Raw genomic sequence first — 25722 nt, 5'->3', positions numbered from 1 at the left:
ATAATGTCCATATTTCATTTCTGGTATGCCAGGCACTTTTGTGGCATATGCATAGAAAATATGTCGCATTTTCAACTTTAGTAAAAAAAAAAATCACATTTATTTGTTTAATGCTGCAAATTTTTTAAATACAGTAGTAGCAAATTTCATAATGTTGTAATTCAATAAATAAATGATATTCTATATTGTTGAAATTTGTTTAGATGGTTTGACCTAGATACTTTACTACCAATTTCTCTCAAGGCCTAACATTCTGTAGTAGTAGTGTTTTTATTAATTTTTACTGACCAATTTGGAAGGTTTATTGTTACAAAATTGAGATGGACCCCATGGGTAATATAAACAAGCCTAGGGTAATACTATTGGGGTCAAGCTAGTTACAATCATAATATAGGTACAGGTGGGATATCACCATCCAGGGTAGTATCAAACAATTTCACTTTCAGTCCCTGGAAAAAATTTTCCTTTTTATAAAGAAAATGCTTGTGTATTTTGTATAATATAATGCAATGTAAACATTATACTTGTATGAATGTATACATAATTTCAACATCAACCAAATTATTCAACATTATTCAACAATTTTTACTGAAGACTATATTCAAGCATAGAGATATTATAGTATCTCTATGATTCAAGAGATCCAGATGAACCTTTTTACTCATTTTTACTGTATTTAACTGTATTAATGTACAGTATATTATTTATATATTTTCCAGCTGGCCCTATATTATTTTTAACTATATATACTGTACATGTATATAATGTCTTTATTTATATTACATTGTACTGTATATTATACTGCTGTGCATGTATATCATTTTTAACTGTATATACTGTATATATACTGTATAGTAGTACTGTACATACTGTAGAGACAGGACATACATGTACAGTATATCATTTTTAACTGTATATACTGTATATACTGTATAGTAGTACTGTACATACTGTAGAGACAGGACATACATGTACAGTATATCATTTTTAACTGTATATACTGTATATACTGTATAGTAGTACTGTACATACTGTAGAGACAGGACATACATGTACAGTATATCATTTTTAACTGTATATACTGTATATACTGTATAGTAGTACTGTACATACTGTAGAGACAGGACATAAATGTATATTATTTTTAACTGTATATACTGTATATACTGTATAGTAGTACTGTAAATACTGTAGAGACAGGACATACATGTACAGTATATCATTTTTAACTGTATATACTGTATATACTGTATAGTAGTACTGTACATACTGTAGAGACAGGACATACATGTACAGTATATCATTTTTAACTGTATATACTGTATATACTGTATAGTAGTACTGTACATACTGTAGAGACAGGACATACATGTATATTATTTTTAACTGTATATACTGTATATACTGTATAGTAGTACTGTAAATACTGTAGAGACAGGACATACATGTACAGTATATCATTTTTAACTGTATATACTGTATATACTGTATAGTAGTACTGTAAATACTGTAGAGACAGGACATACATGTACAGTATATCATTTTTAACTGTATATACTGTATATACTGTATAGTAGTACTGTACATACTGTAGAGACAGGACATACATGTACAGTATATCATTTTTAACTGTATATACTGTATATACTGTATATACTGTATAGTAGTACTGTACATACTGTAGAGACAGGACATACATGTATATTATTTTTAACTGTATATACTGTATATACTGTATAGTAGTACTGTAAATACTGTAGAGACAGGACATACATGTACAGTATATCATTTTTAACTGTATATACTGTATATACTGTATAGTAGTACTGTACATACTGTAGAGACAGGACATACATGTATATTATTTTTCGCCTGCTTCTTAATAAAATCTATAAATTCATAGTCAGCTGATGATAGGTTAACAATACCAGCATGTTTGTGCTTGTTAGGTTGTATATGATTCATATATTTGAGGGTTGTCACTTTTGACAGTTTACTGTACTACCAGGTAAACCTGTCAAAGAATCCGATAAAATAATTCTAGAAACGAAAAAAGGGGTAATGTAAGACTTTTTGCAAACAAGAATTTGATATAAATGTTTGCAATTACAAATATTAAGTTCATATTTGGTATATATAAGCATGAGACGCTCCTTTAGGGGTCAACCAAATGTCAGTTAATCCACTGCCCTTGAGACTGAGATCGATATTAACATAGCTAGCCTACAGTACCTTGATCAGATTACAACATAGCACTCTTCATTATTAAGATTTCCCTTGAGTTTAAAGGCGTAATAACGGTAAGCTTTATATTAAAACTTTCGCTCAAGATTGATTATTGCAATAATGTTTGCAAGGAATAATAATTAAAACTCAAAAACTAAAAAAAAAAATATATATTATGTTTCATGTATTCTTGTTTTATGTATTATGTTTCTTTCACAACAACTTGATATGTTGGTGGCCTGTAGACACACAGAATTAATAACGGATAAATATATGTGAATTGATCATCAGCAGTAAGAATGTAAGCTTTGCATCAAGCAACCAATCAAAGTCATTTTTATTGATTAACATTTCATGATTAACGTACAGGCTTCATGTTTTTTCTGACATTTCTCTAAAAAAGCTTTTTAACTTTTTAAGAAACTGCACTGAAAATTAGAATATATTTTGTTTGTGAATGTTGATATATTATGTCATCTACAGTAAAGTATGGATATTTACTATACTACCGTAGCGGTACTAATTTATGAATATAAGTACATGAAGGTGTGTACCGTTATGTTTACATTTCCCTTGGTTAAACACTTACATCCAGTTCCAAGACTGTATAAGGAATAATACTACAATGTACATAACTATAGACTAAAATGATTCATTACAAAAAAATCTTGTCACAGTTTGTTCCTCATTTTTTTTACTGATAACTTTAGTTAAATGTTGGTTATAATGACATAAAGAAGTATACAGAACAATTACCGGTAGGTTGGATCTGCAACATGTATTTTTGAAGAATTATTTCTGGATATGTTTTGGTACAATTTAAACACGTTCATTTTGCTATACTGTATCTTCACCAATTATGGTTTAAATTCCCCCTTTCCATTCTTTCGTTTTGTGCTATGATTATTTATGTATGTTTAAATGATTATTTGAATTGAATTGAAATAAAGAAAGAAAGAAGGAAAAAAAAAAGGTGGTTTTTTTTAAAAGAAACATAAATTAGAACAAGTCTTTGTCTGAACTTGCGTCAAATGAGTTCCAAATGTCAGTTTATTTATCATTCTACTTAAATTGGTTTGTTTTCCTTATTTTTTTACTGATAACACGTTACTTATACTCGCATTACATACTCGTTTTATTGTGTAAAATCAATTTAAAAGCATTTAAAAACGAGATAAATTAAGGAACTTCCTGAACCATGGGTATATTATCTTGAGCAAACATATCATATTTTATATTTGCGTACAGTATTACAGATTTTGAAATAATTGTATAATCAAATAAACAGTACAGTAATTTTATTAAAACCACCTTAAATTACATTAAATTAAAAGAACATTGTACTGTGTAGTAAATTTATTTCCTTACAATGTTATTTCATCATGATCTCCTTAATTATGCATGAATTAATTGATTTTGCTTTTAATATTTCAAAATAAAAAATTATAATCAAGCAACGTAGATTGATTAGTTACTTTTACGACGTCACAGAACTTTTTAATTAAAGAATGATACGATGTTTGCTTCTGACAATTATAATAGAAGAGAGTCCCTTAAGAGAGATTTTGAGATGGTCCCTGAGTGTTCAGACTCTGTATGCAGTGAGTCAACTCCATATTGATCTTTAGCGTTATTGCATGCACGACTTTATCTTGTCTACTTTTAGATTACAATTTTTGTCGCGTCTGTACACCCATGCATCACGAACGCACATTCTCGCGGGAATCAGTAATGAATAAACCGAGAAAATAAATCTTTGGGGATTCATGTTGGGTTTCTTCCTTATATAGGCATGGTCTGCAATATTGATTGATTATTTTGGATGAACTACAATTAAAATTCTATTTAGATTGAGTGGCATATTTAGTATGGTCTTTAACAAAGCGCAGTGAGTGGTTACGAGCTCCTATATATTCAAATTATTATTAAAAAGAACTAATTAATAATAATATTATAATGATGCAGTATAGAAGTAGAATGACAATATGCAGTTTATTGAAATGTGATTGTATACATTTCATTACCACACAGTAGTTTCTAATTTCATTTACCTGTGGTGCTCCGACTAGATCCACCATTGATTTTCAATTTTGAATTCAATTCTCATTTTCCAAATAGTTTAGTTTGCGGTATAATAATTTGCTTCTTAGAATATTTAATACTACATGAATAATGATCTAAACAAAATAAGTTGTTTGTTGTTTACTTATATTATATTTAAAGTGGGGTTACAAATATCCCATTTTAATTTAAAGATCTTTTATTGTTCACGCATGTTTCTTGCGAGAGGGGAAATACTCCCCTGGTTTTATTAATAACTAATTATTTAAAAATTGACTTGTGAATAGAATTAGGTCATGATATAGTTTGTCCAGGAAGTATTTAATTATATTGTTTTTGTTTCGTTTCTAGTAACTTTAATAATTTACTTAGCTAATTTGAGATTTATAATCACACTTCCTCATTCCACAACTTGATTGATACTATATTTAATTCAAACAACATGCATTTATTCTTTTCAATATTTTTTTTTTCCTTTTTAATATTCATTTAGAATAGTTGAAACAATTCCTATATCTTCAGCTCAATGTTGCTAACAATGAAAAAACAGAAATTGTTTTTTACCGACTTTATATCGCCTAGTAGAAATGTAGGCCTACACATGTCGATGCTAATTTCGTTTCCTCCCACTTTTAGTTTTGATTGCTTATTTCCTGAACTTAAATGTATTCAAATTGTTTAATTAGTTTGGTTGAACCAAGACTCAATTCTTGGGGAGTTACATTAATATGTGAAGATAGAACATTTCATGATATTTAATAGTCCCTACTACATTGTTACCTCATCAAGTGTTATTTTATTGTGTTGTAAAAATCCAAGGAATATTTAGACCACTACATTAGCAGCACCATTTACATTTTGTAGGAACTTAAGTTTCTATTAAGTAAACAATCAATAGAGTCTGTTAATATTTATTTAGTGGTGTTTGTACTTTTATTGCAAACAAACCATGGTTTCTTATTTAAATTGCAGTGTACTTAAGTGCTTATCATTAGTCATCTTCGCCCTATTCAAATAAGATATATTGTGTTACGAAACGAAATGGTGTTTGGTGGAATGTTTGGGTTGGTATTCACCTTGTACTAATACACAAATTATTAAACTATGCATATATAATTATAATTTACTTGTTTGTCATAAAGCAGCCTATTGTTTCTTTTATGATAATTTTGTTTGCAATGAGCAATGCTGGTGACATTTACAATGTTTGAGTGTTAGGTGGGAGACACTGAGGCCTACTATTTGAATGATTTATTTTTTGTATATTTTCAAAATAATTGAATGTTAAATTTAATTGTTCTTTCAGAATTGTTTGGAAATGGAACGATACTTGAAATCGGAACCATGTAGGTCACCAAAGGTTAAAGAACCAGAAAATCCATGGAATAGATTCTTAATGAGATGTTCAGATATTGACCAATCAGCAAGTAGCTCAGATTCTGAATTAAATGACAGCAAATTTGATACAATTAGTCTTAGCTCTAGTTCCAGCAGTATTTCATGGGATAGTTCAGGTGAACTTTCACCTTTACCCTCAGCATCCTCATTAACCTCCGACCCTTTTAAAGCAGAATTCAAGACCTTTAATTTAGTGGAGAATAGTTTAACACCGCCGTCATCGCCAGAACTTAGAAAAACACTTTTACCAGTAGCTGTTCCTGTAACTACGTTAACTGTAAATGTGGTGAATTCTGGTAATGCCGTCTTGAATCCTGGATTTCGAATGCCTTCACGCGGCGGAAGGACTATTTCACAAACTCGTAACTTTACAAAGAAAACTGAGTCGTCGCAAGACGATGATAAGAGACGCATTCATAAGTGTCCCTTTAATGGTTGTAGGAAAGTTTACACTAAAAGTTCACATTTAAAAGCCCACCAACGCACACATACAGGTGAATATTTTAACTTTATATATAGTACTGTAGTTTTTATTATAATATGTTTAGTTTCATTGTTTAATGTTAAATTTGTTTCCATCCACATATCATAGCCATGTTTAAGTGGGAGGGTGTACACTAACATGAATACAACATGTTTCTATGTTCTGGTAGGTAGTTTACGATACTTTACAAAGTTCATGACCCCATTCTATTCTTAGTTCTGTTACCAGTACAGTGAGACTCTAGGGGCAATGCTATCATTGTATTATGTCATATAGTACTCAGAAGATTTGTTTTCTAAGAACTCTGAGACAAACATTTTTATTTTTCTAAAGCAAAATATTTAATTGAAGATAAAATATCAAAAATAGCCATAAGTGGCAATTAATTTGAATCCTAAAAACTGCTTATTTGTTTTGAATTTGGTTATTAATACAGTTATATTGTTTGCTTTTTCTACTACATGTTAGTGGTATACCACAAACTTTATATCATTTATTATCATTCATACTGTAGTATTACAATGCTGTATTCATCAATGTTCTTAATTGCATTGTGAACTCCTGAATCGATATCACATTGTTGAAATAGATTTGCATAAAGTACAGTGATTTCCTTTTAGCTATACAGTAATAGACTACCAAATTGAACTACACACACTATTTATTGACAAAATGTTCAGTGAATTATCGTGGTCGATAGATAGTGTTTGATCTAGCCAGTAAATTTAATTAACGCAGATATTAAAATCTAGAAGCCGACTGGTTTGTCAATATCGTGGCCGATATACCTGGCAGGATATTTTTAAGTGCTCAAAACAAGTTTTGACGTGCCCTAGAAATTAGTGACAACGTTAATATAAAACAAATTAAACAATCAAAATGTCTAATAATGAAATAAGAAATGTTGTCATTTTTCTGACTATAATGTTTAGTGGCATGCTTTGAATTTGTTTGTGGTTACCGGGGCAACTTTACAAACAAAATGTGACATTTAAGAATGTTAAATGTGTAATAAAAACAATTGGTGGCTAAATAGGCCACTTAAGCAGTACTTGCTGACATGTTAAACAGGCCTTGATAAACGTTACAGTGAAATTCATTATTATGGTAATATTTAGAAAAAGAAGTTAACATACAATTTAAAAATATACGTAAATTAAAATATCCGATTTTTATTTTGTACTCAATTATAATTCAATTGAATAATTTCTTTTTTGGCCACAATTAATTTAAAAACCTATCTTGAATTTAGTGCTAAAGATTACCAAGTCTAAGCTAAGAGTCATTTCAGCGCACCATTACCTTGAGATGTGCAGTAGAACTGCTATCTTTTCTAATAAACTTGATTTACAAATGCAAGTGCAAAAGATATATTACTGTACACAAGTCTGACCTAAAAAGTATTGTTTTGATACGTAAAGAAAATAACAACATTGAAATGCGGTTGTTGTAATGTTCTTTGTATTATTTAGTCCATCTAACCAGAACAGATGGACTAACGATTTAAAACAAAGAACAGTTCTAATTAAATTGCTTTTTAAACGGCCTAATTGTATAGTACAGTAGGTTAGCAGACAATTGGACGACAGATGAAAAAAAACAGATCAATTTTACATAAGTTGTAGAGCTTGTCAGGTTTTCCATAGATTTTGAGACCTTTATTCCTGGTTTCCGACAAAATCACAAAGGTGTACAGGTAACCTATCCTGGTTACTATAGACTAGTCCTACGGTATACCCGTATTCACCAACTTACAGTAAATATTTCTCTTAAAATATAGTAGACTTTCACTTAATTCAATAAATATTCACTTAAGTGATATTCACTTTTAGTTAGTAGAATTTTACCTTAGCCTACAGAAGTGTGAATATTGAATATGGCCACAGGTAAAGTATTATATTTTACTACAGTAGTCGGCCATTTTGGTTTCAATATTACAGACCTAGAAAAATCGAGTTTAGATTTTGATATTTCATTATGATATTGTAACATAATACATTTTACTGCTTGTGGTATTCAACAAGACCTAAAACATTTGTGAAAGCCCTCAGGTGGTACCAGATTAAATTACAACATTTCAATAAAGAACTAACGATGTAAATTTTTGAACTATTGAAGTTTTAAAATTGTATAAACAGCAAGAGCTTTCAAAGATAAAACTGATACCAATGTACTTAATAGTTAGCCAACCTTTATGGTTCTTAAATATTATAAGTGATAACGGAGACCGATACGAAGCAGATCATATTTTTCAGGCCTAGATGTTGAGAAAGATTTTATTTAACAGCATTTGAAACGGGCTGATACAAAACGGTATTATATGACATCATGCAAGTGAACATAAAATTCACATCATGTATTCAGGTACCAAAGGAGAATTCACATTACTGTAGACATGGTTTTGTTAAACTTGGAGGTTGCTTGTCAAGCAACATAGTTAGGTAGAGGAGGAATATTTAGCCACATTGATACAGAGCTCATCATTTGTAGAATGACACTATTCTGCCATAGTTTGTAATTCCACTATTACACAAATAGTTCCACATATTTCAAAATCCTAAAAATTTGTGTAAAACTAGGTCAATGGTATTGTTTTGATTTTTCTATTATTTTAGCCTTGAAGTGGGTAATTTGCATTGATGTAATGTTTCTGACAACATAACTGTTTTTGTGTGTATTTACCTTGAATTAGATTTTTTCATGATGGGATTTTATAATAACAGTGAAATCTTCAAAATGTTTATCTTTAAATTAATGGCCGATTCTCACAACAAAAATCGTGTAATTTCAAGATAGATTTAAATTTGTGTATCAATAATAAACTCTTCTTCTTTATCCATTCCCAGTGATTAATGTCTTTTCCCAATGGATAATAAAAGCTTGGGTAAAGCAATTGCTCTAGATTTCCAAAAGGGTCAATAAAACTGTGCGCTGGGAATTTTTAGATAGAATACTAAAAAGTACCATTACAAAATGTCGTTGAACAAAAAGAGAACTTATTCACACAAGTGGTCTTATTATCAGCAAGGCCTACTTGATAAATGCATTCTTTTAGGTATAGCGTTGACAATTTGTATTGGGTTCAATTCAAGTGTTTAGCCTTTAATGATTATCTTTAATGTTCATTAGTAAAGAAGGCTGATCAGACCAACAGATGAGTAATGATGTCCAGGAATGTTGGGAATTTGTTGATTAGGTTTATACAAAAAAAATCATTTACAGTGCTGAAACTACTGTATTACAGTAGTATACTGTGATGTAGCCATGAGAAATAAAGTGGTGTGGTGATTGTAAGAAAAGAGGGAACAATCTCTGTGCAGGTCACAAGGTTGTCAAATACCTCTGCAAAAAAGTGGTCAGATTGAAACATCTACTGGTGGCTACAGACCTGTATGTTTTACAGAAAGATAGGAAGTATGAAACAAAAATAAGTTCTAGTACTACTGTAGTAAAGAAATCTATTCTAGAAATTTTGGCTTGTTTCCCACAACATTTTTTATGGCATCTGTCATCAAGTGTGTTGTTTTGCGTTGCTAGGAAACATGATGTGTACAAGAATTTGCCAGGCTGTTCTATGTGTTAGTTTTATTATTATTTTCCCAGGTGAAGCATTTCACTTTCCCACAACACCCCAGAGTGAGTAGAAATCAGGTAGCTATAACTTTCACCACCTTGATCCAGGTACCGATAAAATAGATCCAGGGGCCACTAAAATGCAATCCAGAGGCAATACTCATCTTAGCACATCATTGAGATCACTTAACCATAACAAACTCCGCTTGATCCCACCACGAAAAAAGCCAGGAGACACCCTAGAATTGACCCGAAACCCAGCTTGGGACAACAAGTTTATTATCTATCATGTTGTGTTTAAGCGGCTTTTGAGATACCATTACACAAGTTTGATGGGTGATAGAATAACGCAAGTGGTCCATCACCCACGGTTTGGGAATTCCTCCTTCTTAAAAGCTTGTACATTCTATACTTCTTGGATAACACACTGATAAATCATTGATAAACACAGTTTCCTTTCCTGGGTTAGGTCAGCACATATAAATCGTTCTTCCCACACAGTTTAAAACTATCAAACTCTGATTGACTATGTAATATCTTTCTAATAAATAAGTAATGGTCAGCTCTAAAGTAAAGAAAACAAATACCAACAGACGCTTGAGGGTGAAAAATGCTTACAATTTATACCTTAGTACACAATTTACAACTGTGGAATTTTATTAGTCATTAGTGACATTCTGTACTAAAGAAATTATAATGTCATGGTTGCTAAGGACCACTAAAACCCTATAAGTGGTCCTTTGTTGGATGCAATATAGAACTACCTACAGTAAATAAAAAAAATATTATATGATATATTTAAGCTGACTGAGGATACTGGTACTGTAATTGAACTGGGATTGAATTGAATATCCACTAATTTATGTAAATCCAGTAATATAAACAATATTAGAATAACCTTATAAGGTCTGATGCAGCAATCGTCTGCCATATGTGTTAATAGCATGCATGTGACTAGTATTATAATGTCTGTTAATAGTTACGTTTTAAAGTAGGATAACTACTACAATCAAGCTAAATATTAATGACTGGGGTGTTTACTATGAAAACTTACATTACATTTTAAGAGGACAATAATTGGTGTCTGTTCCTTCCGCTGTTCGTAAACGACTTGGCTGTTTAAAAAGCTTATTACCGATTTATCTAACGATTAGGTTTGTAACCAAGAGGCCGTTTTAAGGACTTCTGTTAAAAAGTAGGATTGAGTATACTTAATTTTTTAAAGTTTATACAATATATAATATATACAATACAATGCAAACACTTGTTCTAAAAAATGATCAACTACTTCTACGAAAAAATGATCAACGAGCTGCTGATGTAGAATGCTGCTCAATATGTTGTTTTTTCAAGAATTGAATACAGTATCTTCTACTGTAGTTCTTCCGATTATAATTGTATACATGCAATATTTTGCATAACTTGAATTCAAATTCACTATCAAGTTACAGTACATTCACATTTTTAGTAATAATATGTAAAATTGAAATGATTATCTCACTGTATAGTGAAGGATGATCTCCTTTGAGAGTGTTGTGTGATATGAATGGCATGAATTAAGCTTTATCAATACAATACAAACTACAATCTCAATGTATACATTTGAAGAATACAACAAAAATTAATCTATGTCATTGAGAATCTTAATATCTGCATTACAAAGATGTTGATTTAATAGCAACAAATGCAAATCTATGCAAACAGTGAAATGAATAATGATGATGTAGACAGTCAATATAGACCACGGACAATATGGACATCAAATAATATGGCCAACGAATAATAGACATCGAATAAGAGACAGTGGTATACTGTATTGAACTAGACTGTTCAAACAATAATGGCATCGAGTAATAATGACATCAAATATTATGGACATCAAATAATAAAGACAGTGGTATAATACTGTATTAAACTAACATTATGAGCAATTAGTAGAATCCTGTTCTAGAATCATGTGATATCATTTTTATTTTTTTTTATTTCAAAGGTTAATTGTTGAAATTAGCATAAAGCTGGTACTTCTCAATTACAGACCAACTTGACCAAGGTTTGTTGAAGGACAAGAGATCTATTCTCATCCCTTTCAATGCCAACATTATGTTATCGACATTGAATAATCAATGACAATAATGTTTACAATTTTGTTTTTAAATTTTAGTGTGTGCTAGAGAGACCGGATATTCTTGTGTAAAATGATATACAATTTGAATATAAGTGTGTGATAGATTATTTTTATAGATTCATAAAAATAAGAAAACAATATTTATTATTAAATAAACATTATGATAGATAAACCAGACATTGCAAAGTATAGGTATTTATGTTTTTTTATTTATAAATTTAATTTAGTATATAGATATCTTAGCAGGGAGTTGTAAAATATATTACTCCCCTGATCTTAGTTAGTATGTTGTTTGTTAATTATTAAGCTGTCATCAGCTGTGTTACTGAGTGGCTACTTGACCATAGACCTTGTACAAACCTTGGGTCAGTTTCCTTAATATACACTGACCTTCCGGAAAAAAACTATTTGTTATATTATTATTTGGTGTTCAAGTTCAAATTAATATTTTTCCAACCCTGGACCGCCATAGTGTACATACAGTACTGTACAACCAAATTTACTTTCAGTTTTTAGTAAAAGTGATGATTAATATCAGGCTATTCTATTAATTGAAACAATTCAGAATATTATTTATGGGGATGACAACTTTAGAGTCCATCTTTAAGAAATGATTCACATTACATACAGATGTGCTATTTTTATATTGACCCTCTCCCATCCGACCATCCAGTGGCATCATTAATAAATAAATATAAAATGAAACCAAAAGTAGAAGCATTTATTAAAATTTATTTTAGATGGCTAGGGTTCACAAAAACTAATTCTGGTTTACCAACTAATATCAAAATATACCGAACTGAAGCTTATTTTATTTTTATGAACTACCTGTACTAATTTAATAGGAAAACATAAATCCATAGAAAGTGAGAACCCACTGCAAATGTACTATGAAAGTGAGAGACGCCACAACCAGTTTTAGAATATTCTTTCCCTAGAGCAGAATTTTAAAAGGAAATTATGATTCTATCACATGATCATTAAACAAGCTCATGAATATGCAAATTGCTTGTATTAAGTATTTCTCCAGGGATGGTATATGTTGTTCATTTTAACAGTCAAATTTTGTCCAGATGTTGTGGTGATGTAAGGTCAACATTAATGTACAGTTACTACACCACTTTACATACATTATCACAATCAGGTCTAATTTTAGATATAATGCCAATCAAATGTACAAATTTGTACAACATGCAGACTTGGAAGTTAGTTAAATTTAGGAATTAAACTCGCTATATAGTTTACACTAGGTTCAACAAATAACACTGTTCCATCTATAGATTTTCCATAATGTAGTTTCTATAGGCTTTCTGAATCTAGTATTTTTATTGTGAAATGGTTTCTTTTTATAAGATGTGTGGTTGATGTCTAATATGAGTTGATCATGTGATCTTGTTTAGTTGAAAAATAACTCATGATCGCAATAAAGGAGGCCCTACTGTCATGTTCAGAATTATTATCCGATGACCTAGAATAATTTAAAAAAATTAGATTTTAAATATTCTTTTGTAAAACATTTATTTGCAGGTAAAATTCATTGTATAATCAATGTTTTATGAATTATTTTAATTATATTTAATCGTTTTAATTTAGTGAGTCTTGTTTTAAAAGGAATGTTTTGTAATATTGTTAATTCAACGTCATAGTCTTATGATTAACATCAATATAGTAATATAGTTTTACGAGGAAATCTTGATCAGTGATTGGTTTAAAAAATACATTACATGCTGGTTGGCAAATAAAGTGTATTTAACATGTGCGTAGTTAAAATTAACCATGTGATGTTTTGACAGTGCAGTTATATTGGTTTAGATAATTTGAAATATATTAATACAACTTTATATCATATTTATTTATAATAATCTTACACATCCAATTGAATATTTTATAATAACATTAGTATGTATAAATTATAAAATGTCATTTCCATAATGCGATACTGTTGGTATTTAATGGTATTTAATCGCATTTAAAATGTATGTGCATATTATGTTTACATGACCACCTGTCATTGCATATAACTAAATACTTTCATTTGTTTATATTTTCCAGGTGAGAAACCGTACAAGTGCTCATGGGAAGGGTGCGAGTGGCGGTTTGCCCGTTCTGATGAACTAACGCGCCATTATCGTAAACATACCGGTGCTAAGCCGTTTAAGTGCAATCACTGTGATCGCTGCTTCTCACGATCCGATCATCTCGCTCTTCACATGAAACGTCACTTGTGAGGTATTTACCGACGCTTTTCTGAGACATCTTGGAATAAGTGGTTATGGGAATTCGTTACGAAAAACCCAGCATAGAAAGATAGGAAGTGAGGTATGATGACCAAGGCATTGGTTAAAAGGATAGATTTTGTTTTGTTTCAAATATCCTTAAGTGATTGGACAGTTAGAAGGGTCGTCATAACAATAACCATGATTGCTTTGGTATTCTGGACTACAAATTGGGTGGAATTTGGTTTTATCTTATAAATACATTAATGGTATTTAGTTAGGGCAAACATGTTTAGTTACGCATATCTCGCATTATCTGATTGCATGTTTAAATGTATCAAAGTTGAGGGTAAAGGTCAAGGGTTATTCATTTATTGTGAGGTCATGAGAAGCCAAAAAAATTTTTTTGATGTCCGCAAGAGAAAAAAATCCTAAATTTACCAGAAAAAAAGCTAAAACTATTGAATGCTTATTTAAAATGTCAGAGCAAAGTCGACTTAGTGTGAGAACAGGATGAGATGTTCAATCAAGCAGAACCATTGAATGACCTTTGAACTGCTGGTGAAGTAGTTTTATAAACCAAAGACAGATTTAAGCCAACCAATAATTTGCCAATTAGATTTCAAAAATTTGGAGATAATTTGGTGCACTTGTTAAACTTGGCCCATTCCAGCGAGCAAGGCAGTGGTATAGGAAAAGTTTGTTAAGCATATAGGTATACTTTAAGAGCAATTAAGACATTACTGTATGTACCCCCCAAAAACAGTTAATACATTTAGTAAGGATTTACTTATGCTGTCTCTATTTTTATAATCATTATGATACTTGCCACTATTAATAATTGTTGTAATTAATTAATCATATCATTATTATAATTAATATTAGGGATCATAGGATGACAAAATAATATGGTAATAGTTACTATAATTAAGTGCATATACAGTATTGTACAAGTATTTTAAGCATATAGGATAATTAAGTATAGCTATAATTGATATAAAAACTAGGTGTAACTATTTAGTGTTGTAAACGTAAATGTGATGGATCCAAAGAAGAAGTGTTAACCGCATTCGGTGACGACCTTGATACTCAAAAACATGAAAGGTCACAGAGCCTGAGGTCAACTTAGCGAATGAGTACATGCTAGTTATGTCTGCTGAAAAGGGTTAAAAAATATCTTATTAATATTAAGTGTTGAGATTTGTAAAAGTTAAAAAAAAATTGTGAAGGTCATTAATTTGTGAAGCTTCCTTCCGGGATTTTTGAGATCCTGTCATCGCCTTTTGGATAAAGTGAACTGTTTGAACCGGTTCTTGACCAATTACTGTCCCTCATAGGTGACCGATCACGTCTCGAACCCATGACAACAGTAACTACATTTATGCCATTTAAATTTTTGAACTAAATGTATTGATTCCTGTGTGTACCGTTTAGTACCACTGTATCCCTAACCAAAAAAAAAACTAAAAACGAAAGAAAAATATTCCTGTGAATTGTAATTGTATAACATAGTGTCGTTGATAAATCTAAAGTATGTATCCAAAGTATATCCTATATGTTGTATGTGTGTATTTGTGGGTATATTCCAAATGTGACAAAAAAATGTCAAATGTTTTGTGAAATTACAAGTAACCCTTATAAATCAAACCTATTATTATATGGTTGGTTAAAATTTGGTTATTTTCAGGCAAAAAATAGTTGAGCCATGGATTTTTTCATCAGAAAACACCTGCTTTTAGGCAATTTCCCTTGTAAAGCAATCAATAGTAAGATTCGCATAAAGAAAAACACAATTACCGACAACCATTCTTTAATTATCTTAAATTAATTCAATACGTAGAACAAAGTAGGCTTTAATTTTGTACAATGCAAAACAGCTATTGTGATTCTGAATTTGTGATTAATTTCAGTTAAAAAAAAAAAAGAAGCCTGGAATTATGTAGTAAGAAAAACTTTGTTTTGATTATATGTTGTTTCATTGTCTACCAGGATAGTATCCCTTTATTCAATGCATACACTAGTAGCTTAGTATTTTTTTTATTGGAAGAAAGTTTAAATATTATTTTTTTATATAAAGAATATATACATATATAATATATATAATATAATGCGATATATACATATATTGTGTATATCCACTATAAAAAAAAGTCCTTTATGATATTAAAAATATCATTAAGTACCAAAATTACACAAAAAAATGATTTTTTTTATTGGTTAAAATTAAATATTAAAGTAAGAATATAACTAATTAATAATGCACATTTCATATTCAAGTCCTTTTGTAATTCTAATTAATATCAGACATTATTAGCAGATGCTTAGGCTATGGCCGATGGTCGATGAGTCTTTGTGTTAAGCCTAGCATCTGCCTGTTGTTACAAATAACACGATGCCTATTTTGATGCATAATTTTGATATATCTTTTTGGTGTTTCAAATGTTTATTATGAACATCCATTTTGAACTTTTTATTGTACTTGCGTGATCAAAATTTCCTAAGATTCCATAGCTCTGAATTCTTGATGTAGCTTAAGGTTTTAGTATTAAGTATTTAAACATTTATACTACCATAATAACAGAATAGAAGAAGCATTTTTAATTAGCTGCATTTTTAATATAACATAGAATTTACATGAGTAATCCACTAAACCATTCTTAAGACTGGACACATATCATTAAGTTCTTTTATTGTGGTTTTATTGCACTATAACTACTATTATTTGAATATGTCTTTTTTTTACCATATTAAAAACGTACCCAATTTAAAACCATTGCTTCAGGAAAGAGATAAAATTTAATTAAATAGTATATTTGTGGGAAGATATGACTAATACTTTAAATATAATCATGTAATCATTAACAATATCTGGATATAGATAGTATTTGTAGTGCGATGTCAAAATGTGGCAAAACATACTTTAACATATAACATCTGATACTGATATGATGAGCCTATATTGACACTATCTCCTCTCCTCTTAAACTTGACCAAATTTCATACTTAAGAAGGTGAACTTCATCGGAGTGAATACTTTAATTTAAGAAGATGATATGGTGATATTTTTACCTAAGTTCTTTTTGTATTTTAAGTACCTGATAAGAAAATAAGTTGGTACCATTTTAGTGCAATTTTATCAATTTTGGTCAGATATTTTTTATTAATAATTCAACGCAAAAACTGCAGAAAAATAAAAGCAAAATAATAACAAGCAAAATATTGTAATAAGAAAATTATTTGAAAAGTAACTGCAGCTAATATGGGAAAATTAATTGTAACATTTATTTAAGTATTAATTTTTGTTTTACAAAATTCATTAATGTATGTATACAAATTAGAGTTTAGTATGAATTTATACCTTTTTTTTTATAATCGTATATAATTTACTGATATTTATCAAATTCATATATAATGGTAGAAAAGGATGTATATTGAATTATTATTACTGTATTTTATGTAATTCTTTCCATAACTCTATAGTAAGCAGTAATGTTTACTTAGAGTACATGTTCTAATGTGTACGACAACTCTGTTCTATGTGTACGACAACTCGCTATGTATTTCCCATATTAATACGGCATAAGATTTAGTTTAAATTAATAGTATACTCTACTACTAAGGGTATTTTGATAAAAAACCCATCTAGCTTGTAGAATAACATTATTAATATTACTCCATGTTATTGTTATCAAATTTGTTTGGAGTACAGCTCATTTCATGTGCATATGCTATTGCCATATAAGGTCATATGAATATGCTGTTGGCTTCTTAATTAGTCAGCCTGTACTGGCTGTCAGCCAATCGGCTGGCAGACAACCGTTCTGTGCATATTATCTGTTTGCTTGACCTTACAGCTAAAAAGGTCGTGTGTTATTTTATATCTTCTAATAATGAACATCAATAATAAAATGTTATGTTATAAAAAGCGTAAATAATTTCGTTTTGGTAACCAAAATTTTCTATCCGAATATTTGCACTATAGTAGTTAAATGAATTATTTTATATCTAATTATTTTACTATTAATTTCAATTTTTAAAACAGGCTTATGCGTCTTTATTCTATTGTATATGTAATGTAATGTATATTAGCTGAAAACTTCTAATAAATAATAAAATGTAAACTAAAATATATTACTTTGTAGTTTTTTGGTTTTTTTCAATGTGAAAGTCCGTATGCTAGATAGGGAATTACCCTGCTAGACGGTTGTTTTACTAAAAACAAAAAAAAAGATTACAATTCTTTGTCTACCCCATGCGCCTTGCGAATAGGGCTGACAAAGGGACAATTATAGTATGATTTGATGATGTACATTTTTTAATTGAGGAAGATTGTTTTCCTGGAAAGGGACACCAACAATGCTCTATGTCTACCCATAGGCCTGGTGGATATGCTGACAAAATGACAATTATAGTATGAATTAGTGATGAATTTTAATTGAAGAATATTGTTTTCCCGGAAAGGGACACCAACAATGCTCTATGTCTACCCATAGGCCTGGTGGATATGCTGACAAAATGACAATTATAGTATGAATTGGTGATGAATTTTAATTGAAGAAGAATAGTTTTTTCTTGGAAAGGGACACCAGTGCTGTGTCTACTCATAGCATGTACGCCTTGACAAGGACACAGTGACAATAATAGTATGATTTTAATGTATACATTTTAATTGAAGGTTTTCCTGGAAAGAGACATCAAAAATGCTATGTGTCTACCCATAGTGGATAAAAGGACACAGTGACAATTGTATATGATTTGATGAATACATTTTAATTGAGGAATATTGTTTTCCTGGAAAGGGTGTGTCTGCCCATACGCCTGGTGGATAAAAGGACACAGTGACAATTGTATATGATTTGATGAATACATTTTAATTGAGGAATATTGTTTTCCTGGAAAGGGTGTGTCTGCCCATACGCCTGGTGGATAAAATGACAAAGTGACAATTATACTATAGTATGAATTAGTGATGTACACTGAGCCCTTTGGGAGACCAGTCTTTGAATGAACAGACCGCCAAGTATAAATAAATATTTAAATTCAATGTTCATTTTTTTAATTGAGGAAGATTGTTTTCCTGGAAAGAGACAACAATGCTCTTTGTGTCTACCTGTAGTGTATGCGCCTGGTGGATATGATGACAAGTGACAATCAAAGTATGAATTGGTGATGTACACCGGGCCCTCTGAGAGACCAGTCTTTGACTGAAGAGGTCGGCAAGTATAAATAAAATATTTCAATTCAATGTACATTATTGAATTGAGGAAGATTGTTTTTCTGGAAAGAGACCCCAACAATGCTCTATGTCTACCTATAGCTATACTCCTGGTGGATACAAGGACAATTGGTATATTGAAGAAGAATAATACATAGTCCTATAAAATGACAAATGAATGAAATCTCTGTCATAGTGATAAATGTGTTTACTGTTTCTGCCAATTACTAATTAATGTTTATTGAGCATTTTCATAATGCTACAAACAACCTTTGAAAAAAAATGACTAATTTGTGTTTCTAAAGTATTGATTTGTTTACGATGAGTGTACGCTACCATGAGATAAACGAACACAGTTAATTAATCACCATATATAGAAATTGTATTTCTTATGACGATGAATCATCAAAGAGACTGCATATGTAATGGTACTCTTAAACATGTTATATTACTATAGATTATGATATAGTTTAGGACAATTGGCTTTTTTTTCTAGGCCAGGCTCCTTCAGAGCTCATCAAACTTTGATAGGAAGATTATTGGCAGACAGGCAAATGTTATAAGGATTTCTCAAGGTTAAACAACAGTCTCTTTTCTACATTTATGGTTTAAATTCATGATTCTTATAATTATAATTCTTATAATATTCTAACACAGCAGAACCATTATTACTACAATAGTCTTATCATCCACCCTACCGGACAACCGACATCAACATGATTGTATTTACCACCATCATTGGTTACCACCAACAACTCATCACTGATCTCAATTTGGTAACTCATCACGATTGATCAAAACCAGTACCTCATCATAACAACAAACCATATTACTACTGTATTACCATTGAACCAGAACCTCAAACTGTATCACCATTGATCAACATGACAACAGCCAGTACCTGATTATTACCATTGAACATGACCAGAACCATTTTATCACCACCATTATCTTTATTGACTGCCATAGTCACAACCGGCAAATTATATTTGTTTAATCATTGCCATCATGATCATCCTTTCTGCCACCACAACACCTTCACCCTTCCACAGTGTTACCATTTCATCAAAACCCAATACCACTACCTCTACCATCAATACCAACATACTCACGATAAATATTTTTCTACCAAAGTTATTTATTGTCATCATTAAAATTTATTGCAGTAGTTTGTCTTCTCTTGGTTTAATTACGAGACAACAGATCGACATTTCTAAGCTGTATAACGACAAAGCCAGGTGGCTCAGCGGAAGTTACCACTGATCGCTCTCAGAGAAATGTATTGATTGCTCATAGTCGGAATGATTATGGAGGCATGGACAAGCATTATCCTAAAGCAGTAGTAGTCAACCTAAAATATTTCAACACACTGTATCACAAATTCATGCATTATAAAAGTTGAAATCTAATTTCCGGTTTATGTGCATAGCAAATATTCATACCTATAAATAAACATACCTATTTTAATGAATGTATCGAATGTGTTGCTAATGTAACGAATGTATTAATGTTTAATTGTGTATTAATCATATGCGCACTTTTTATTAATAAAAATGTATAATGACGCAGTCAAAATGCCAACTTAATGAATACAACTCGTGATGAAATATTGGAATGATGAAAACTCACAAATCTGTTCACATTCAATCTGTTTTTTTAATGACCGTCTTTACATTTTTCAAATGTTTGTATTCTCTTCAGGAAAGTCCTTAAGTAGGTTAGCTAATAGTTCATTTGTAATTATGTAAAAGTTATTTATGGAAAATAATGTTTAAAAATAGTTTTGTTTAACATATGTAGTATACATGGACTAAAATACTGTAAATATAGTTATCTTTGGAATAAATTTATTAATATTTTGTTTATAAACAGATTTTGCAGTTTTGTTGTCAAAAGAAACAAAATTAGTAATTAAAACTTAACAGATTGGTGACCTTAAAATAACATTATTACATAATTGATAAATAAAATCTTGGTCGTAATCTAATTATAGTCTGCCCTATTAAAAGGTCATCTCCTGGTTACATAAAAATGACCTCTCTGATGTAACACAATCTCTCAAGAATTCTAGTGAAGTCCTGAGAGGAGAATAGGTAACTCACTCCCTCTCAATATGAGACAGATATCATGTTTTTATGACCCTGAAGGTCAAAATATGTTTGCCAAGTTCTTCTTCTAGTTGTCATGGCGATGATTAAACCTGTCCGCATCACCCGAAGGATATATTATTATAGAATCAGAAGAAAAACAATTTTGTTTTGATGAATAATATGAAAGTTGCATCTTATATTTTTCATAAATAATTTCACTTTAGAAAATAACATTTTGTGTTTTTTATTTGTGTGATAATATATACATGTAGATTTCAAGAACTGTGTAATCAAGTATAATAAGAGTAACTGTAAACTTTAACATTTTAATTTGTTGAGAAATATATATATATATTGCATGTATCGTAAATTATTGAGAAAGTTAAATACATAAAAACTTCTACTGTAACGCATATGTACAGTATTTTCATAGTAACAAAAATATGCAATGAAATCTAGTTTAACAAATCTAAACTTTTTGAATCAGTTGCAATTAGTAATTGGGAGCTATTATTTATGGTATTTTACCACAAACATTTTTGAAGGTCAGAAAAAAGAAGGGGATACAAATGTATTGTTGTATTAGAAGGAGTGGTGTAGAAAACAAGATAGGAGCTTACACATTCATTCATAAACCATTGGTAAAGAGACCTATTGTAAACCACTAATCCAGCCATTCTTCAATATCACTCAAGTGAAGCCACTGTTATCCTCTAACACACTATCATTCACTTAATTAATCTTGTGTGTGTTTATCAATTTTTAAACAATTTGTTTTTTTTTACAAATATTGTGTAGGAGCGACGGAGAGAATACACAGCTTTCCGTCATTTCCTGGCGGTCTTTAAATGTCATTACCATAAAAGCTGGTTATTGTCATATTATTTGTTATTTTTTTGTTTTCCCACCTTCACTAAAGCTCTGTCTATACTCAATCTAGTTTGACAACAAAAAGTGTGATATGCCCAAATATGGTAGAGATATGATATCATCATGTCCATATATGGGCACATAACATTTTTTGTCACATAAAGTTTGATTTGTAGACATAGCTTAACACTGTGTTTACAAAACGTGTAAGCTCCTGCACCATGCTACTGGTACCAAACAACATGAACGTCCTGTACCATGAACTGAGATCATTACTACGCGGTCTCAAAGGACCGGTGGTAACCGTATACCCTACAGAATTTCTGTGTCATAGAATCTAAATTATAAAACACTAAATTTACACAAATTACAATTAAAATTGATCAAGAAATGACAAGGAGTTTTATTGTTGCAATAAATGCTAAAACTAATATTAATAGAAGTAGGTATTCTATTTTTAGCTTAGATAGGCCTAGGCCTTGATTGCTATAGTAAGCATAAGCAGGCAAACCACCACCATCTCCCACTAACTTATGACTTAGTCTAGGCTAATTATACAATGATGTAGGCCTAGGAATAAGTTTGTATTTCTGATTCTATTTAATTCCTTTAATTACTCAATCTATATAACAAAAATAAGAAAAACACTAACCTGTAAATATATCAATATCTGCAAGTTAAAATAGTGTTTTATCAGTTAAATCCAAGGTTATTCAAATTTATAAAATCTACACTTGTAGAGATGTATGATGCTTGCTTTGTTGTCTGCCAGTGAGCTGTAACTTTCAGCCAATCAGGGAGCTTCATTTAAAACGACATGTATGAAGGGCATGACATACACAGATCATATTATTCATTAATTTTATCGTGTTTCTTTATTCATTTATAAGTGAAACATCATCTTCATTTATTTTATTTATTATCTATGGAAACAAGCCTTTGGGCTTAAAGGATTATCCCCTACTTTCCGTGTTTAATTTCTCAAGTTTAATGTTTATATTATCAATTTATTTATTTTCATTCATATTTTATGCTGTTTTATAAATTGTACTGTTCTTGGAAAGCAATAAATATTACTTACTTGCAGATAGTACAATATATTCCTATTTTTAATGAATACATTGTTTTTAATATAATATACAACAAATACCAATGCACATGATTTCTTGATCTATATTCCATTTCAAATTTTCTTAAACTTGAACTTTGTTTAAATTCTAATTTGTAACTTTCGTCGTAATTTTAGTCGGTACATCTGTCAAAATAAAGCTAATGGTATAGGGTATAGTTCCCTATTCACTGACATTATTTTAACATTTCTAGACACATTTGAATTATATTCTTGTTTATAATTTCATTAATAATTCACTGATGTGATGAGATAAATATAGTAATTAATCAATGGATGTTGTTAAAAAAAATGATCAGGTTGAAACGTGACCAAACACACCAAGGGCACTCTACATAAATGCTGCCATATTCTCCTGGTACTGGTATTACGCTTGGTAATGTAAGCGCAACGCAAGTAATTTACCCAAAAACAAGCGATGGTTGATCTAAATTGTCAATTGTCATTGGTCAACTCACTTACGTTGTATTTACGTCATTACATCCTAATTTGAAACATAAGCTTTAGTTTGGAAGCGCATAACAAAAAATATTTAATTAATGGTCAGTTAGTTTGGAAATATTTAATTTAAATTCAAGGTAAGATAATAAATACCATTTAGAGAGTATTATTTACTATTTAAATATCTACACATTAACAATTCTTAGAAAATAGAAATCAGCAATTGTTATTATACATTGAGACTCTTTAGCAGGTAATGGATATTTTTACCAACTGTCTACAATGACTTTTGAATGTCCAAACAGTCTGTCATTGATAGTATCAATTCAACATTTACAGACAGTCCTAATGGGCAAGCAATAGAAAAAAAAGTGTTGTTGTATAGTGACTTGATGAAGAGAAATGGGAGTTATCCCTTGTAGTCAGCTAATGACATCAAGGTAGAGATGCTCTGGATGTTGATGATTATGATGTATCTTGTTCATTTGCAGTTTTTCTGATAATTGTGCAAATCTGGTCCTTGGAGAATCCAATAATGTGAAAAGCAATAATCTTTTTTAAATGTTGGTTAACAGTATCAAAATAAATTAAAAATACAATCTACATTCAATCAACAACAACAACAAAAATAGACTGTTACATCATTTTTTTCTAATCAATTTCATTTATTATTTACTTCTTGATTCAATAAAAATGTGGAAGAAAGAATAACAGATCTAAAAATATTGTTTATTAAATATTCATTTTAGTTATGATCATGGGACTGCTGACTCTTGTAGGTATAGTATTATACCATTTGCTTAGACCAATTCTCCACTATTTTACATATTATGGTTAAATTAAATTAAATAAAATAACAATCATATAGAAAGATTACATCAAACTATTGTATAATCTATCTGTATTTTTGTTACACTCAAAGGAACCAGGTTAATACGTGGGTAATAAACAGGCTGATACAACTACCCTGGTGTGAACAAAGGAACCAGGTTAATACATGGGTAATAAACAGGCTGATACAACTACCCTGGTGTGAACACAGGAACCAGGTTAATACATGGGTAATAAACAGGCTGATACAACTACCCTGGGGTGAACACAGAATAATAATAATACTTGAAGGCTGTCAGTAGTATTAGCTCCTTGAAAGCCGGATATACAGGAGAGGATTTACTTCCTATACTCCCACTGACAATATCCCTGGAGCCAACGTAGGATGGATGGGACAGCCCATATATAGACATGATGAAGTCATATCACTAACATATTTGGCCATATTAATACCATATTTGGCCATATCATTTTTTTTTGTCGAACTAGTTTAATAGTGTAGACATAGCTTAAGCCACACTGGTATATTTGGGTCAGGTTATTGTAATGGTTGATTGAGAATGTATGTCAAATGCTGTTACATTAATGTGTAGAGAATCTCAGACATACTTTTGTTATTTCCAGAGAATGTTTGGCATATTACCCTGGAAAACTTTCACTAGTTGTTGAAAAGTGAACAACCTTGAGAAGGACATTTTAGCTGATAACTTCCTTAAAATGATAGTTGCTGACAGTTGCGACAACATCCTGGCAACTAATAACATGAATGAATTACTTTCTTTCTCCTGTGGCTATCGTGAAAGTAGGCTACATTCTAAATATGGTAGTACTCCTGTTCTATGCATAGAATATTGGAGTTTTTCCCTTTATGATAGAATATTCTATATTCTAATCAATATTTTGTCATGGCGTTCATTACTTTATTCATTGGTTTCATAATTTGTTATCATAGCCATCTAATTACAAAATTATTCATTGGTTTAATAGTTTTATATTCAAGCTAATTAATTTATTTATTTATTAATTTATTCATTAATTCATTCTTTATTATTTAATAAATATT

The 25722-nt window shown here is 30.4% G+C and overlaps 1 protein-coding gene across 2 annotated transcripts in view; it reads left to right on the top strand.

Moving 5' to 3' along the window:
* The window catches only part of LOC140040012 (Krueppel-like factor 6), a 31496-nt gene extending 13294 nt beyond the window's left edge, over positions 1-18202 (top strand). For both annotated transcript variants that reach the window (XM_072085631.1, XM_072085630.1), the window contains exons 2-3: positions 5594-6179; positions 13920-18202. In XM_072085631.1, the coding sequence (XP_071941732.1) occupies positions 5606-6179; positions 13920-14095 (750 nt within the window). In that variant the 5' untranslated portion in view covers positions 5594-5605 and the 3' untranslated portion in view covers positions 14096-18202. The remainder of the gene's footprint in view (positions 1-5593; positions 6180-13919) is intronic.
* Positions 18203-25722: the final 7520 nt, after the last annotated feature.

The sequence above is a fragment of the Antedon mediterranea genome, chromosome 2, assembly GCF_964355755.1.
Source record: "Antedon mediterranea chromosome 2, ecAntMedi1.1, whole genome shotgun sequence".
Taxonomy (NCBI): domain Eukaryota; kingdom Metazoa; phylum Echinodermata; class Crinoidea; order Comatulida; family Antedonidae; genus Antedon; species Antedon mediterranea.
Note: the sequence above shows the minus strand (reverse complement) of the source record. Positions and strands in the feature narration are given on the sequence as shown.